Source organism: Phacochoerus africanus, chromosome 4 (genome assembly GCF_016906955.1).
Source record: "Phacochoerus africanus isolate WHEZ1 chromosome 4, ROS_Pafr_v1, whole genome shotgun sequence".
Lineage (NCBI taxonomy): Eukaryota > Metazoa > Chordata > Mammalia > Artiodactyla > Suidae > Phacochoerus > Phacochoerus africanus.
Window position 1 is genome coordinate 6868544 of NC_062547.1, and position 18529 is coordinate 6887072.

General features: G+C 52.2%; 1 protein-coding gene across 6 annotated transcripts; it reads right to left on the reverse strand.

Annotated features, from left to right (window-relative positions):
• Window positions 1-10919: 10919 nt before the first annotated feature.
• CDC42EP2 (CDC42 effector protein 2) lies at window positions 10920-17468 on the reverse strand. 6 transcript variants are annotated; one of them, XM_047775309.1, is made up of 4 exons: window positions 17343-17468; window positions 16660-16702; window positions 12505-12558; window positions 10920-12368 (listed from the first exon to the last, which is right to left on the reverse strand). In XM_047775309.1, the coding sequence occupies exon 4, from the start codon at window positions 12057-12059 to the stop codon at window positions 11415-11417; it is 645 nt and encodes a 214-aa protein (XP_047631265.1). In that variant the 5' UTR covers window positions 12060-12368; window positions 12505-12558; window positions 16660-16702; window positions 17343-17468; the 3' UTR covers window positions 10920-11414. The 6 variants fall into 6 exon arrangements, with proteins under 6 accessions (XP_047631265.1, XP_047631264.1, XP_047631266.1 ...); XM_047775308.1 differs by having other exon boundaries at window positions 12505-12804; XM_047775310.1 differs by lacking the exon at window positions 16660-16702.
• Between the last annotated feature and the right edge of the window lie 1061 nt (window positions 17469-18529).

Below are 18529 nucleotides of genomic sequence, written 5' to 3' on the forward strand. Positions count from 1 at the left end.
ACGAGCTTGCCTGTTGGGGGCCGGGGCGCCGAGGAACTAGTGCGCAGGCGCAATAGAGACCGAGGGCGGGGCGGCGCGAGGCTCCAGCTCTACCTATGCTTCTGACGTGTAGGGGAGCGGGAGAAGGGAGGGAACGTGTAACATGGTCCAGAAATGAGAAGGTGAGGGCTTGGTGAAAACTGGCAGGCCCGGAGGTGGTGTAGGTGAAGCTTATGCGTCCTGCTACCTCGCAGACCTTTAACCTCGTGGTTAACCCTTTGCCCTCACTTGCTGGCCAGGGGTTGGCGAGAGTAGTAGGGCACAGTCCTCTTGAGCTGCCAAACACGTGCCCATTTTAGGGAAAGAAAAAGCAACTCCCAGAACCTGACGTTCTTTGGCCCGAATATTGGACTGTGACAAATTTGCCCCCATTCCTGCCTTCAGCTTTATTGGCGCCCAACTCTTCTCCCCTGCTTCCTGCTCCTAAGCTCATTCCCTCCACTTAGACGCCGAAGACTATCCCTCTCTCTTGTGTACCATTCATTTCTGCTTCACTGCTGAATCATGCAAATTCGTTTACAAACATGGCTTAAAATCCTCTTTTAAAAAAGCTCATGGGGCCGCACCCGCGGCATATGGAGGTTCCCAGGCTAGGGATCTAATCAAGACCTGTAGCCGCCGGCGTAAGCCCCAGCCACAGCAACGCAGGATCCGAGCCTTGTCTGTGACCTACACCACAGATCAGGACAGCGCCAGATCCTTAACCCACTGAGCAAGGCCAGGGATGGAACCCGCAACCTCATGGTTCCTAGTCAGATTCTTTTTCGCTGCGCCACTACGGCAACTCCTAAACTTCTTGAAATAGAGAGAAAATCATTGTATGTAAATGTAATATTAAATATACACATTAAACATTAATATTTAGCTTTACTCCTTTTTAAATATATTCAGATCCCAGTGGGAAACAGGTGCACAAAGAAGACGGTTCATTACAAAGGGGGTGTTAATGAGTGTAGCTGGGTCTGGAGGGACACCTGGGGGGGACAGTTGCCTGGGGGTGTGTAGTAGCAGAGAAGTTTGCATCATAAGCCCACAGGAATGCAGGAAGAGGCACCAGTGGGAAAAAGGAACTATCAGGGGAGATGGGTGACCTCCAGTGAGGGCATATCCTGGCTGAGGTGTCCTTGCAGGAAGTGAGACTGAGAAATCCCTCACTCTCCCCCTCCTCCCCATCCTCTGATCTCTTGCTGGGCTCCCATTGGCTGAACCCAACCGAAACCAAAGCCCAAGGGAACCCATAGATGTTCCTCTACCTAGGTCACCTCCTGAGGAGAGGGTAGGGGAGAGAAGGGTGGGAAGTGGATCTGGAGGGACAAATTCAAATGTTTTTAAATGATTTATATCCTCACATATTAATTTTGAAATATTGCCTATGTCAACTATAGCATTTCCTCAAACTATTTTATTTGAACTCTCTTCATGCATCAGTTTTGTTTTCATCACTAGAGCCATCTTTGAGTCACCTAATACAGTTTTAAGAAATCTTCGCTTTTTAAATAAAGAACTTCTAAATCTTAAAAAAAAAAAGCTCATGTCTGCCTTTGATTATCAGCTCATTTCTTTTTGCCCTTTCAAAGCAAATATTCTGTTTAATCTCCCCATCTCTTTTTCCTTTTCTTTTATTTTTAGGGCTGCACAGGCAGCATATGGAAGTTGCTGGGTTAGGGGTCAAATCAGAGCTGCAACTGTGGCCAGATGCCACAGCTACATCTGGCAACACCAGATCCCAGCTGCATCTGGGACATACGCTGCAGCTTTTGGCAATGCCGGATCCTTTTTTTTTTTTTCTCACTTTTTATTTTATTTTACTGTTTTGTCTTTTTTGGGCTGCACCTGTGGCATAGGGAGTTTCCCAGGCCAGGAGTCGAATCAGAGCTGTAGCCACTGGCTTACACCACAGCCACAGCCACTCAGGGTCAAAACCACATCTGAGACATATGCCATAGCTCACAGCAATCCTGGATCCTTAACTCACTGAGTGAGGCCAGGGATCGAACCTGTGTCCTCATGGATACTAGTCATATTTGTTTCTGCTGAGCCATGACGGGAACTCCTTTTTTTCAACTTTTTAAAGTTGTGTTGAAGTATAGTTGATTTACAAGGTTATGGTAATTCCTGCTGTGCAGCAAAGTGATTCACTTGTGCATACACACACATCCATTCTCTTTCAGATTCTTTTCCCACATAAATTATCACAGAATATTGGGTAGAGTTCTCTGTCCTATACAGCAGGACCCCGTTGGCCAGTCATTCCATATACATCAGTGTGCATATGCCAATCCCAAACCCCAGTCCATCCATCCCCTCTCTCCTGCCCCCGCCCTCCCTCAATGCCGGATCCTTAACCTACTGAGCAAGGCCAGGGATTGAACCCACATCCTCACAGAGACAACATTGGGTCCTTAACCTGCTGACCCACAACGGAAACTCCTGTATTTCCTATCTCTGTTGACTTATTTTTCAAGTCTCTTTCTGCCCTGTTTAATGGGGATTTTGTTTCCACCAATTCGTTGAAACAGCTCCCAACAAAGACAGCATGACCTCCATTTCAAGATATTTAGAGATCTCCCTGTCCTTATCAGACTTTATGACACCACTGACCATTCCTTTCTCTCCCCCCCTCCTTTTTTTTTTTTTTTCCACACTCATGGCATACAGAAATTCCCAGGCCAGGGATCAAACCCGAGCCGCAGCAGTGTCAACACAGGATCTTTAACCTGCTGCGCCACAAGGGAACTCTGACCATTCCCTTAGTTTTCAAATTCTTCTCTGATCTCTGAGACATGCACTCACCTGGCTGTGTGCCTATCACACTGGCAGTTCCTTCCGCCTCTTCTGCTGACCCTCCATCGTCTGTTTCCGCCCCCTGTAACAGTCAGAGTCCCCAGGGCTTGGTCTTTGGTCCTGATCATATACCTTATCTCATCAATTCTAAAATGCATGTATTCCTCGCCCCTCCCCCCATTTTAACATTTCAGAATCAAGGAACATCTCACCATCCCTGTGCCTTAAAATCACATTTGGCAGATCAAGAGTTGAGAAGTATTTGTCATTGCCTACCCTGCACCAAACTTGCAGAATAGGTGTCAGCAGCTGGAAAGGAAAACCTGGCAAAAGCACTGGTGCACTCTTGTGCGCCAACTGATTGTGGGGATCACGGGTTGACGCCAAAGCAGGAGACAAAAATATGTGTTACATCCTGAATATTTATGCCCCCTACCCTCCACTGGGATGGTATTAGGAGGGGAGATCTTTGGGAGGTAATTGGGTTTAGATGAGATGACGAAAGTGGGACCTTTGTGATGGAATTAGTGCCCTAATTAGAAGAGGCAGGTGGAAGATAACTCTCTTTTGGGGAAAGGCCATATGGAATTAGTGCCCTAATTTGAAGAGGAAGCTGGCAATAGTTCTCTTTCGGGGAAAGGCCGTATGAAGACACAGGAAGAAGGCAGATGTCTACAAGCCAGGAAGTGGACTTTCCACCAGGAACCAAGTCTCCTGACACCTTGATCTTGGACTTCCCAGCCTTCAGAACTGTGAGAAATAAATGTCTGTTGTCCAAGGCACTTTGTTCCAGCCGCCCAAGCTAAGACACTGGGCGAGCGCTGAAGTTGAGCATACACATGCCGTGTGACCCAGTTCACGAATGAGAATGCTCACAACAGCATTAATCGTCATAGCCCCAAACTGGAACGTCCCAAACACCTACAGCACTAGTGTGGATTAAACAACATTGAAAAGAACAAACTATTGCTACACAACAACGCAAATCTCAAAACCTTAACATTGGGAGCATCCATGAGGATGCGGGTTCGATGCCTGGCCTCTCTCCATGGGTTGAGGATCTGGCATTGCCATGAGCTCTGGTGTGCGTTGCAGACGTGCCTCAGATCTGGCGTAGCTGTGGCTGGGATGTAGGCTGGCAGCTGCAGCTCTGATTGGACCCCTAGCCTGGGAACCTCCATTCTGACTGGTGTGAAGTGTGACTGGCAGCTGCAGCTCTGATTGGACCCCTAGCCTGGGAACCTCCATTCTGACTGGTGTGAAGTGTGAAGTATAGTTTTGATTTGGATTTCTCTAATAGTTAGCAGTATTGAATATCTTTTCATGTTCACCATTTCTAATTATTTCAAATTATTTCTAAAAATACTTTTTCAGAGACCCAACTCTTAGTCAAAGATAATCACGCATACCAGAGAAATACGAAAACTTGCACAAGCACCAATTGCAGGAGTTCCCATCCTGGCTCAGTGGTAATGAACCTGACTAGAATCCAAGAGGATGCAGGTTTGATCCTTGACCTCACGCAATGGATTAAGGATCCAGTGTTCCATGAGTTGTGGTGTAGGTGGCGGACGTGGCTGGGATCCGGCATTGCTGTGTCTGTGGCATAGGCCAGTGGCTACAGCTCAGATTCAGCCCCTAGCCTGGGAACTTCCATATGCTGCGGGTGCAGTGGCTCTAAAAGACAAAAAGAAAAAAAAAAAAAAAGAACCAGTTGCAAACTAAAAAACACAAATTGACCCACAAAGATTTAAGATACTGGAATTATCTGTTGCTTACTGTGTTTATTTATTTATTTATTTATTTATTTTGTCTTTTTGCCTTTTCTAAGGCCGCTCCTGTGGCATATGGAGGTTCCCAGCCTAGGGGTCTAATGTCAGCTGTAGCCGCCGGCCACAGCCACAGCCACAGCAACGCGGGATCCGAGCCGCGTCTGCAACCTACACCACAGCTCACGGCAATGCCGGATCCTCAACCCACTGAGCAAGGGCAGGGACCGAACCTGCAACCTCATGGTTCCTAGTCGGATTCGTTAACCACTGAGCCACGATGGGAACTCTGCTTACTGTGTTTAAAGGAGATAAAGACAAGCATAAAAATATCTGCGGTCAACGAGTTTTTATTAAGAAGTGCCGCAACAGAATTTTGAAAGAACCACATAGATCTCCTCCCATAAAAATACAATAATCAAAATTAAGAACACAATGAATCAGTGAAAAAGCAAGTTAGATGTAGCTGAAGAGAGAATGAGTAGGAGTTCCCGTTGTGGCGCAGTGGTTAATGAATCCGACTAGGAACCATGAGGTTGCAGGTTCGATCCCTGGCCTTGCTCAGTGGGTTAGGGATCCGGCGTTGCCGTGAGCTGTGGTGTAGGTCGCAGACGTGGCTTGGATCCCCGCGTTGCTGTGGCTGTGGCTGTGGCATAGGCTGGCAGCTACAGCTCCAATTCGACCCCTAGCCTGGGAACCTCCATATGCCGTGGGTGCAGCCTTAGAAATGGCAAAAAAAGATTAAAAAAAAAAAAAAAAGAAAGAAAGAAAGAGAGAGAGAGAATGAGTGAACTAGAAGATATGTAGGAAGACATTGTCCTTAATACAACATGGAAGACAAAAGAACAGAAAATATAAAATTTCAATAGAAACGTAGAGGATATAGAGAGAGACATTTACTTGGTGTCCCAGTGCGTAAGGGGAAAGAAAGTGGTGGAGGCAATAGTTAAAAGAAAATGATTGATAAATTTCCCCCCAAAATGATGAAAAATACAATTTCTCCAATTGAAGAAGCCAGATAAAGCCCAAGCAAGCTAAAATTAAAACTTAATGGAGGAGTTCTTGCCATGGTTCAGCAGAAACAAATCTGAATGGTATCCATGAGGATGCAGATTCGATCCCTGGCCTTGCTCAGTGGGTGGGTTAAGGATCCGGCGTTGCCGTGAGCTGTGCTGTAGGTTGCAGATGTGGCTCAGATCCTGTGTTTGCTGGGGCTGTGGCATAGGCTGGCAGCTCCAGCTCCAGTTCGACGCCTAGCCTGGGAACCTCCGTATACTGCAGAGGTGGCTCTAAAAAGCAAAAAAAAAAAAAAAGAAGAAGAAGAAGGTCTGGGACATGTCACCTGGTCAAGAATCCTGAACAGACAAGATGCAAGCTGCAGGCAAAGGGAACAGGACCTGGGTATCGAAGAAGGGAAGTTATTCATACCAGCTACAGTTTTGTTGTAGAAAAGTCTGTAGCTTCTACTTATATCTATTTTCTTGCGGATTCGAGTATATTTTAAACATATTTTAAATGTCTCATCCTTCTTTCCTTCTTTCTACTACTCTATATAGGGTATATTGGTGGTAATTAACTTTGCAGTGTAGTTTTTAGTTTGCAAAATGTTGAGGTTGGCTGGTAAAGGAATTGCAGGAGGAATAGATGTCATTTAGAAATCCTACACTTGGGAGATCCTGTGGTGGCTCAGGGGAAACCAATCTGACTAGTATCCATGAGGACGTAGGTTTGATCCCTGGCCTCGCTCAGTGGGTTAAGGATCTGGTGTTGCTGTGAGCTGCGGTGTAGCTTGCAAATATGGCTTGGATCCTGAGCTGCTGTGGCTGTGGCGTAGGCCAACAGCTATAGCTCCAATTTGACCCCTAGCCTGGGAACCTCCCTCTGCCGTGGGCGCAACCCTAAAAAGACAAAAAATAAAATAATAAAAAATTTTAAAAGCCCAATTTAAAAATAAAAAAGAGGAATTCCCATTATGGCACAGCGGAAACGAATCCCACTGGAACCAGGAGGTGGTGGGTTTGAACCCTGGCCTCACTCAGTGGGTTAAGGATCTGGCGTTGCTGTGAGCTGTGGTGCAGGTCACAGATGCGACTCGGATCCCAAGTTGCTGTGGCTGTGGTGTAGGCCGGCAGCTGTAGCTCCGATTCGACTCCTAGCCTGGGAACATCCACAGGCCACAGGGGTGGCCCTAAAAAGAAAAAGAAAAAGAAGAAAAAAGAAATCCCGGACTTGGAAGTGGATATGATAATTGACAAGATTTTGAGTCATCTCCCTTTGGAAAAGGAGTGAATATATTTTTGACAGAAAGAGGGATAGATTTATTATACAAGATGATATATGGAGATGTATGTGTATATATATATACACACACACATACATAAATTATAAATTATATGAAATAATATATGTAATGCTTTTAAGGGTAAATATTGGGATAAGGATATGCATGGCATGGATGTTGGGCATCTAAAACACTGGACTATAAAGGATTTGTCACTTTTCGCTGTGCAACTCCCTCTTCCCGTTTTGACTAGTTCCTTCATGTGCATAGTTTTGAAGGCTATGTCTAGCACTCTACGAGCTTAGAGGGCAGGTTCTTCACTCCGTCTCTGGCTGCCTTGGCGAAGGCTCGTCCCCTTTCTCCACCTGGACACAGCAGCCGGAGTAGTTTCCCAGGGCCCTTGGGCTGGAGCTTGATGCAGGGCTGGGGGCATGGAGTTGGGGAGGAGCAGCAGTTTCAAGGACCCCGGACAAGCATGTCCCCCTCTCGTGGCCACTCTGGCTTCCCCTCATGTCCAGCATGAGGTGCTGCCTTCCAGCTGGATGAAGCTGTAGGGAAGGTGTCCTTTTTCTGGTCGTTCCCCTCCCAGGCAGATGGGGACAAGCCACCCAAGCACTGAGAGGGAGCCTGCAGGCCAGAGGATGCTGGCCCTTCCGCTCCCCACCCTTTGCCTCCACGTGTGAGCAGGGCCTGAAGCTGAACCCCTGTGGGAGGAGAGGGGTGCGGTGGAGTACAAGCTTTGGGGTCTCCCAGACCTGGGTTCAAATTTCACTGGAGATAGTGCAACACCTACTCTTTAAATTATGGCAAACTTTTCAGTTTCGAAGTTCTCGTTTGATCCCTGGCCTTGTTCAGTGGGTTAGGGATCCAGTGTTGCCATGAGCTGTGGTGTAGGTTGCAGACATGGCTCGGATCCCTGTGTTGCTGTGGCTCTGGCGTAGGCCGGTGGCTACAGCTCTGATTGGACCCCTAGCCTGGGAACCTCCATATGCCGTGGGAGCGGCCCAAGAAATGGCAAAAAGACAAAAAAAAAAAAGTTCCTGTCATGGCTCAGAGAGTTAAGAACCCGACTAATATCCATGAGGATGCAGGTCGGAGCCTTGGCCTTGCTCAGTGGATTAAAAATTTGGATGCCACAAGCTGTGTGGCAGGTTGCAGATGCAGCTCGGCATTGCTATAGCTATGGTGTGGCCCAGCAGCCGCAACTCCACCTCAAAACCCCTAGCCTGGGAATTTCCATGCTGCAGATATGACCCTAAAAAGAAAACAAACAAACAAAAAATTAAGGAGTTCCCTGGTGACCTGGCAGTTAAAGAATCAGGTGTTGTCACTGCTGTGGCTCTGGTGACTGCTGTGGCACAGGTTCCATCCCTGGCCTGATACTTCCACAAAAAAAGTTTAGTAGAAATGTAACATTGGGCAGCTTCTATGGAAAATGGCAGTTTCCTCAAGAAATTTAATATAGAATGATCATATGATTCAACAATTCCACTTCTGTGTGTATGCACAAAAGAAATGAAAGCAAGGACTCAGATGTTTGTACACCCATGTTCACAGCAGCAATATTCACAAGTGCCAAGAGGTAGAAGCAAGCCAGGTGTCCACTGATGGATGAGTGGAAAAACAAAATGTGGAATATACACACAATGGAATATTATTCAGCCTGTAAAAAGAAGGAAATTTCAGAGCGCCCATTGTGGCTCGGTGGGTTCCAAACCCAACTAGTATCCATGAGGATGTGGGTTTGATCCCTGGCCTCGCTCAGTGAGTGAGAGGATCTGGCATTGCTGTGAGCTGCAGTGTATGCCATAGATTCAGCTCGGATCTGGCGTTGCGGTGGCTGTGGTGTAGGTCGGCAGCTGCAGCTCTGATTCAGCCCCTAGCCTGGAACCGCCATATACCGTGGATGCGGCCCTTAAAAAAAAAAAAAAAAAAAAAAAAAAAAAAAAAAAGAGGAAAAAATAAAAGGAAATTTCAAGACGTGCTACAGCATGGATAAACCTTGAAGACATTATGCTAAGTGAAATCAGGCAGTCAGAAAAAGACAAATACTGTATGATTCCACTCATATCAGGTCCCTAGGGTGGGCAAATTCGCAAAGACACAAAGTAGAAGGGTGGGTGCGGGGCACTGGGAGGAAGAATGGGGAGTTAGTGTTTAATGGGTACAGAGTTTCACGCTGGGAGGATGCCCAAAGCTTTGAAAATGGATGGTGGTGATGTTTGCAGAATAATGCAAATGTCCTTCATGCCTCTGAACCACGCACTTAAAAATGGTTAAAATGGACGATTTTATTTATGTTTTACCACACAAAAAAAAAAAAAGCACGCACACACCCCCGCCCCCAAAAGGCAGTGTGGCCAAGAAAAATATCTCCTGGTCTAATTCTGCTTCTGCCTCTAGTATGACATCTCTGCCTAGAGGCAGGAAAGGCTGGAGGTGAGGTGGAGTCTGAGATTTGTAGGGTGGAGAGGATGGGACACAAGCAGCAGAGAATGGAGGAGGGCATCAGTGGGGCCAGCGCCTGCCTCCAGACCCCGAGCCCCACCTCAGCACCTTCCCCTCCTCTCTGTCCCCACTGTCCCCAAGCGGGGCCAGGTCTCTTCCCGTATCGGCTTGTTCCTCTTTGATTTTTGGTCCATCTCCCACTTGGCCTGGGTGGTGACCTTTCTAAAACCTGGGTCTGACCATGTGTGTCTCCTGCTTAAGCTCTTTCAGCAGCTCCCATGGCCTCAGCTTCAGCCTTGCAAGCAAACTCCCAGCCATTGTTTTCTGGCTTCACAGTCTTGCCTTTTCCAGGCCCCAGGTTCCTTTACGTTACACACTGTAACTTTTTGGGGGGGCTCCACCTGCGCTATGAGGCAGTTCCTGGGCCAGGGATTGCACCTGCACCTTGGCAGTGACAACACCAGATCTGTAACCACTTGGCCGCCAGGGAAACCCCACAGTAACTATTTTTGAATACCTTCCACGTGCAAATTAATAAATATTATCCCAATTTTCTCAACAACCCTGCAAGGTAGGTATCATTGACACTACTTTTTTTTTTCTTTCTTTCTTGGCTGCTCTGTGGCACATGGAGTTCCTGGCCAGGGATTAGATCCAAGCCATAGTTGTGACCCAAGCCACAGCTGCGGCCATGCCAGATCCTTAACCCACTGTGCTGGGCCTGGCATTGAACCTGCATCCCAGGGCTCCTAAGATGCCGCCAATCCCCTTGCGCCACAGTAGAACTCCCCGCTGACTCTACTTTAGAGATGGGGAAACTAAGTCTCACACAGACTTGGTGGGCCTGGGGGACCTAGGCTCCCATTAGGAGCCTATGTTGGCTCCTCTGTCCTTCTCTCAGGTGCCTCAGTGCCTTTGCTTATGCATGAGCACAAATCTGTGAGCCCTCTGCAGATCACCACGCAGCACCCCTGCCCCAGGCCTTCCCCAGCACCACGTCTCCTTCAGCGTTCCACACTGTTAGAAATGTACTCGCTTATGGATTTGATACCCTTCTCTCTGTGGCCCCCCCCGCCCCGACTCTGAGCTGCAGGAAAGCAAGGTCGGGTCTGTCTGGTGCCCCAGCACCTGGAGCTGCCGAGTGCATACAGAGGCTCCGAGAGCAGCGCCGATGAGATGGCTCCACTGATGAATGCGGTCGGATCCCCCCCGAGCCCCGGGCCCAGCCCGCCCTCCCCTGTGCTCCCTCAGTCCTCTGATGCTGGAGAAGCTGTTGCCCTTGGACTGTGGTCCTTCCTTCACTCATGGGCCTCCCTTGAGAGACCCCAGCCACTGGGCCCAGCGCCTGGCCTGCTCCAGTGCTTGGTCACCTCTTGCCAAACACTCGAATCGATGTAGGAACATCCCCAGCGGGCACTTGCTTCATTTCTGGCTTCATTCTCACTGTGGGCTTGGAATGAGGTCCGACCTTTAGGGAGGAAGGGGCCGCCCTGTGCAAGGCCCTCCGGGGCTGGGGTCTCCCCCAGGGCCGGCCCCCGGCTCCCAGAGACTGGCCTGTCTTCAGGAGGAGCCCCGGGGCAGGGTACGGGGAGCACAACTACCAGCAGCAGCAAGTTTTATTGCCCCCAGAATGCCCTGGTCATGGGGGAGGGTGGGGCAGAGGGACCTCGGTCGCTGGTGTCATGTTCTCAGTCCTCAGCACGGAGCTGGAAGTCCGTCTGGCTGTGCTGCCCCCACCCCCCGGCAAGGGCTGAGGCAGAGGGAGGCCAAAAGCAGAGTCTGCCTCAGCAGAGTCTTCGTCCAAGGGCTCTGAGGAGCAGCTGGCAGTGGGGGTGCTGGGGGCCCAGGATGAAGAGGCACTTTGGGCTGACTTTTGCACATGTCCTCGTGGGGCCTAGGGGACAGCAATGAGGCCTCTCTGCCCACGGGGAGAAGGTGGGAGGGAGAGAAATAAAGGCTCAAAGTGAGACATCACTGGCCAGCAACCACACAGGTGGGACCTTGGGACCCCGACTTCTAGGCCAGGGCAGTGTCCACCCCCTGCCTCTGGCGTTCAGCCCAGCCTGGGCACCCAGCTTGGCCAGCATCGGGTCCTATGTGGGGATCTGCAGGTGGCCCAGGTCCTGGTCCATGATCTGGAGGACGTCGTCCAGGATGGAAGGCCCCAGGTCCACGTGCAGAGAGAGGAGGGAGCTGGCATGGGACAGGAAGGGCTCCTCGGCCCCTGACTCGGGGGTCAGCCCACTGTGGGCGGAGCCAGCCTCCGGAATCCTCCAGATGTCCACACACCCTGCCTCCTGCGGGGAGGGCTGTGGGGAAGGCTGAGGGGTCTCCAGGTGCAGGCGCGGGGGTTTGGGTGGGGCCTGGGCGGTGGGCAGGGTGAGGGCCTGGGGCCCGCCGATGACCGGGAGGGAGATGGCGTTCTTGAGCAGAGGGGACGGCCCATCGGGGAGCTCGCGCCCGCTCAGCGTGGCCGTGCGCGTGAACTGGAAGGGCAGCTCGAAGCTGCCATCCTCCTCGCCTTCCTCGATGGCCGTCCCCGGCAGGAGGTGGAACTTGCCCTGCAGGAAGGAGATGTCACCAAACATGTCGCTGCCGCCGCCGCTGCCGATGTGGATGGTGTGGCGGAAGTCCCCCAGCGGCGGGCTGATCATGTCGGAAGACAGCAGGTCCCGCAGCTTCTCCTTCTTGCCCTTGCGGCTGCCGCGCTTCAGATAGATGGGCACCTTGGTGGACATTGCGACCTCGGCACCCAGGCCTGGCTGCCAAGGCTGGAACCGTCCGTTCTCACCACCCTCAACCAGAAACCCCGAGGGAGGGCTCCAGACCCCGCAACACTCGCCAAAGGGCCAAGACTAGCGTGTGGGGTGTAACCAAAGGTGACCCCGGGGAATTCGGGAAAGAAAGATCAACAATCGATGAAGTCCAAGGATAAAGACAGCAAAAATCCCTGCCTCCCCAAAGGGTTGAAAACTCTTCTGAAAACTGGGAGCAGGAAGGTACAGAGCTTGGAGGCCGCGATGCTCTCGGGGTTCAGGGCCGAGGAGCTGAAACACCAAGGGTACAAGTCAGGGACAGGATGACAAAAGGCAGAGGTCCCTTTATCAGCCCCAGGAACCCATGTGGGGCTGCACTCCTGTGGGAAGCCGCCCCCCCCCCCCCGCAGGCGCCTCACAGACTTACTGCGCGCAAGGCCTGGATCACCAGCGTCAAGCCCTCCCTCTGCAGGTGGAGGACCTGGGTGACAGGGCTGAAGTCACACGCAAGGCCCTGGCCCTGGTCTCTCGCCCTGCGTCCCCAGCTCCGCTCATCACGGTCGCATGGATGCTCATCCCTCTTGCACTCAACTGAGCCCAGGGCATGACTGGTGCCGAATTGTCTGGGGGTCTCAAAGCTGGTGGAGGATGGTGATTTTGCAACCTGTCTTGCCCGCCCAGGCCTGGCACAGAGCCAGACTCGCAGCAGGTGTTCAGCCGACTGCACCTGAGGACAGACACCTCCTGTTTGGCCCAATCACATCCTACGCGGAAGTGAGGTCACCTGCTCAGGGTTTCTGCTTTTCTTCTCCTCTGGGTTAGGGGTGCCTTATGGACAAGGGCTGAGTTTATTGTCATTTCTGCCCCTCCCCCCTGCCCTAGCACCTGAGGGTTACAAATATTGAGGGGGTGGGGGCTCTGTGTGCCTGAATTTTGCTAAGTTCTTTGCCAACACATCTAATATCATCATTACAGCCAGCCTCTTGTCATTCCCATTCTAAAACTAGAGCTATCAGACATTTTGGAGGGATTCCCACAAGGCATTGCAGAAGAAGAGAAGCAAAATGCAAAAATGTAGTCTAGAAGATTCCATTTGTTGAAAGCACTGACCAGCTCCCCTCCCTGCACATGCGTATATGTGTATCTACATGTGGATGTAGATCCATTTGTTGAAAGCACTGACCAGCTCCCCTCCCTGCACATGCGTATATGTGTATCTACATGTGGATGTAGATCCATTTGTTGAAAGCATTGACCAGCTCCCCTCCCTGCACATGCGTATATGTGTATCTACATGTGGATGTAGAGGATCGTATCTTATACAGGAACTGAGAAGAAGACAGAAGGCCAGCATGAAGTTGTCATACATGCTACCTAGACTGCGGAGGCGGGCAGGGATGGGGTGTGGGGTCAGTGACATGGGAGGAAAGTTGTCCTCAATAAATATTATCTTTGGAGGTCCCGATCTGGCGCAGCGGAAAAGAATCCAACTAGGAACCATGAGATTGCGGGTTCCATCCCTGGCCTCCCTCAGTGGGTTAAGGATCCGGCGTTGCCATGAGCTGTGGTGCAGGTTGCAGACATGGCTCAGATCTGGCGTGGCGTAGGCTGGTAGATGTAGCTCCTGTTCGATCCCTAGCCTGGGAACCTCCATATGCCACAGGTGTGGGCCTAAAAAAAATAAAATATATATGTATATATATGTATATATCTTTAATTATGTATATATCTTTAGTATCTGGTCCCATTACTAAAAAAATGATATATGTAAGTTAAATATGAAAGGACAGTTGCCAAAACATTGATGGCATTTCCTTCAAGGTGGTAGAATTCCAGGCGACTTTCCCTTTTTGTGCATACTTTTGTAAGCTCAAATTCTTTTTTAATTTTTTTTTGGCCACAGCGTGCAGCGGCTTCATGCGGGATCTCAGTTCCCAGACCTGAGATCAAACCTGGGCCATAGTGGTGAAAGCATCTAATCCTAACCACGAGACCACCAGAGAACTCCCTGTAAACTCCAAGTCTTAATAAGAAGCATGTATTATTATTATTATTGTCATTATTATTTTTTGGCTGCATCCATGACAGAGTGGGCCAGGGTTCGAATTCCAGCCGCGCTTGTGACCTATGCCATAGCTATGGCAGTGCCAGATCTGCTGTACCACAGTGGGAACTCCAGAAGCATGCATTATTTATGAGCGCATGTTATTCATGGAATCAGAAAAAAATAAAGATATTTTTAATGTGGAAAAAATAAATACACTCTGGAGGGGTGTCATATGGGTTTAACAGAAAAAGGAAGTGAGGCAAGCACTCCCTCTGGTTCCCATGGTGGGGGATTGGCCCCATAGTAGAATCAGAGCACAAAAGGCAAAGAAACTTGTCCAAGGTCACCCAGCAGGTGTCCAGGTGAGCCCACCTACCCCAGGGGGCTGGGGCTGAGCAGGTGGGAAGTGGCTGGGGAAAGGTGGAGCAGGAGGGGGAAGGCCTCTGCTAGTTCCTCTGCCCCATCCTTCATTCTTTTTTTTTTTTCCTGTCTTTTTGCTATTTCTTTGGGCCGCTCCCGCGGCATATGGAGGTTCCCAGGCTAGGGGTCGAATCGGAGCTGTAGCTGACGGCCTACGCCAGAGCCACAGCAACACGGGATCTGAGCCGCGTCTGCAACCTACACCACAGCTCACGGCAACGCCGGATCGTTAACCCACTGAGCAAAGGCAGGGACCGAACCCGCAACCTCATGGTTCCTAGTCGGATTCGTTTACCACTGCGCCACGACGGGAACTCCCCCATCCTTCATTCTGAGCAGTGAGAGGGGTGGGCAGGAGGGAGCAGGAAGGAGGATGCAGGAGAGGCAGAGTCCCAGCTGCTCCCCCTCTCCCACCCCAGCCCAGACCCTCACTCAGGAAACCCCACCCCAGGACCAGACACCCCGGGTCAGTCATGCTGAACCACAGAGACCAGACATCTTGCCCCTCCCAGAGCACCTGCAGCTTAACAGGAAACAAAAGAATGAGTCTCCGGTGGCAGAATTCCAGCTAAGTTTGGAAGGAGCTGGGGAAGGTGGGGGGAGGCCAGGAGTGCTCTGAGGTCTCGGAATCCCATCATTCATTTATCTAACAGATAATTATCTGTGCCCCCCACGCCAGGTCTGGGGGCCTATCTGGCCCCTTGGCAGGCGAGGAGTCCTGGGCTAGCTTTTCCTTCCTTTCCACTCCCGGAGAGGGCGGCTGAGTGGTGGGATTTGCCCAGAACTTGGGCCAGGCCTTCCCCCGCTCCATCCTACGAGGGCGCCAAGACAGCCTGAGTGTTTCCACAACAGATCTGGCGCCCCTGACAGCTCCCTCGCTCTGAGCCAGATGTACCCACCCAATTCCAGATGTGGAGAGCACTGAGGCTGGGGGGAAGGGTTGGGCCCCTGTCAACCACCAGGGGAGGGCTGGGAATTGCAATCATCAAGCCCCAAGGATTCAATTCGGATTTAGTAACCACCAGACCCCAGGCTGCAGCTCCCCTAGTATGGTTTCCATCATAAGGCTCCCAGACACAGCAGAGTAGGTGCAATTATTGGCCTCTGCAGAGGCAGAAGCTGAATCTCAGAGACATTAAGTAACTTTATTAATGTCATCCAGCTAGTAAGAGGAAGAGTGGGCATTGCTACCCAGCTAGGTCCCAGTGGCTCCGATACAGTGAGCCATGCCAACGTCTGCAAGCTGCACGGGGAGCAGGAGAGAAAAAGGCTCCCAGCTGGGCTGGGGCCACTGGATCCCTGGCCACCACCATTTAACTCCTACCTCTTGGCCGCCCCCTCTTTCAACTTGCTAGCATGCAGAGAAATGGGAGTGAGGTCTCTGTCAGGACAAGGCTTAGTGAGAGGGGTGTTGGGACAGGTGGCTCCCTGCAGCTTTGGGAGGAGCAGAAGGGAGCCATCCCAGCTTTGTGGGCTTGTTCTGGAAGGATCCCTGGGCCTCCTTTAGAGAAAATGACTTCCTGAAGGTAGAGCCTCTCCTTTCCCAAAGAATGTTAGGCCACTCCCCACCAGGGATGCCAATAAAGCCAACCTCTGACCTTCAAATCAGGAGACTGACCTTGAATCTATCTCTACCTAGGACTCACTCTAACCTTGGGCAAGACCCTTCCTCTCCGGGCCTCACCTTCCTCATCTTTGAAATGGGATGACAATAAAGCCAACACCAGGCACCCTACTGTCATACTGCAAGTGAGAGAGAGCCCCGATGGGCGACAGACAGGGTTAGCGGGTCACTGTCAGCCCTGTTATTTATCCAGCAAATAGCTGTAGGGCTTCCTCAAGTATTTTGGTTCTCTGGGGATAGCGCTCCAAACAAGACCGAAAGTGAACACCCCCTGGGCGGAAGGGTCGGTAGGCGCTGAGTCTCCCCTGCTGGCCACGAGGTCTCCCAGCGTCCCTAGGCGGAGCAGCTCTCGGGTCCGTGGCCACTAGGTGGCGCGCGCGCGCGCTCCCTCTACTGCCCCGCGTCCGGGAGGAGACCCTTCGCGCACCGGGGTCCCCAGCGCTTCAGCGCTCCCGGCAAGCGCCCTCCCAAGGAGCTGCACATTCGCTTACCAGGTGCGGATAGTCCGCGGGGTCTTCTTCTCTTGGGAGCGCCCTAGTCTCACAACCAGACAATAGGGGGGAAAAGGAGCGATCAGGGACGCTGCCCGGGTATCCAAACTCAGGGAGGAGCCTCCCCCGTGCTTTCCAGCTTGGGCGATGTCCGAGTGTCCGCTCGGCGCGGGGCCAGAGCTCGGACATGCGGCCCACGCCCCTGGCTTCCGCGGGTCGGGCTCCTCAGCCCCAGCTCGGGTTCCGGAGCCGACGACCCCTCCCCGCCCTCTTTCTCCCGCGCAGCCCAGCTCAGCCCGGATTCGTTTCAGGACACTCGCGGCTAAGGCTAAAGATAGGAGGACACCTCACCATTGGCTAAAAATACGACCCCAAGCTGGGCTGCGGGAGGGCATTCCCGGGTCCTGGGGGGTGGGGCGGGGGCTCTGGCGCAGCGTGGAGGGCGGAACCAGGAGTTCGTGTTCGGGATGCGCAGCGCCCCGCAGGCCGAGGGGGGCGCGGGCGTGGCTGCCAGGACCGAGGCTCGGGTGAGAAACACCTTGGAGCCCGAGGCACCGGGGAAAGGACCTTGTGGAGGTAAGTCGGGGGCTGGGGCGCGAGCTGCGATAGGGCGCCTCAGGATGGGCCTCTCGAGTGACCGTCCAGGAGCGCGGTCGGACTACACAGTCCCCACCTGAACTCACCTGGAGGCGCGCAGGCGGCGGACGGGTGGGCGGCAAAATCTCCGGAGCTGGACCGCACGGCGATGGGACCGACTAGGGCTGTGAACTTACAGTGCGCACCGTGGCCCCTGAAGCCCCGCCCCCTACCCGTGGAGCCAATGCGGGGGCCGCAGCAATCAGGTCCCGCCCACAGCCCCGCCCCACTCCGGGGCGAGCCTGGGCTCCCCCTTGGGAGGCGCGGCGCTGGGGTCCAACAGCCACGCCCGCCGGGGGGTCCGGTCCAAACTCTGGCGGCTGCGAGCCAGACTGCGTCCGATGCCCGGACTGGATTCCTCGAACTCCGGCTGTGCGGGTCGGAGCTAAAACTATCGGTTCTGGGAGAGCAGCAGCCGGAAGACTGAATTCTGCAGAATTCGCAGAGCGTCCTTGGACGAGTTCCCTCCCTGGAGGGCTGGGTCGGGGAGGCGCCCGCACAGTGTCTTCAGTGACTCCTAAAGAAATAAATGAGGCCTCGAAGGCACGCACGTTAAAATATTACAAACTTCCAAGAGTTTTCAGGAGTTTTGCCCCTCCCTGGAAAAGGGGGCATTGAGGGTGGACCTGCCTGGCCACACCCATATTTGTCAACCGGCTAGATGGCTTCCGCGGCGGGGGTGGGACCCACACTTGGACTCATTACAACGTTGGTTGATTGGCTGGAAGGTTGGTTGGTTCATTTATTCATTCATTCGTTACTAGAAACATTTACTGGAAGGCAGGCCCTACCCAGGCAGACTGAAGGGAACTCAGCCCTTGCCCGGTTCAGCGATTGAGCAGATACTTTGGGGACATCCATTAAGTGTCAGACAGTTCTTGTCGCTGGGGATTCAGCACCTCTGGTCTGGGACCTACTGTCCAATGAAGGGAGATGGAGGAAGCCCCGGTCCCCAAGTACACAGTGATACTCTGCCAGGTGAGCAAGTGCTAGGAAGAGCGGGGCAAACGAAGGGCGGATGGTAATGAGATGAGGGGACCTTGCTTTCTGGAGGGTGACAGCTGTGACAGTACACTGCGACCAGGATGGTACATCCTGTACGTGTGGGAGGGGCTCTTAGGGAGAGGGGGTCAGGAAGGCATCCTGAAGGAGGAAGGATGCTGGGGGTGGGGGTGGGGGTCAGCCAAGTTGGGGGGAGAAAAAGATCAGGGGAAAGGGAGTCAGGTAGGCAGAG

Excerpts from the sequence above, each read along its gene's own strand:
- CDC42EP2 (XM_047775306.1), bottom strand. The coding sequence starts at position 12,059 with ATGTCCACCAAGGTGCCCATCTATCTGAAGCGCGGCAGCCGCAAGGGC.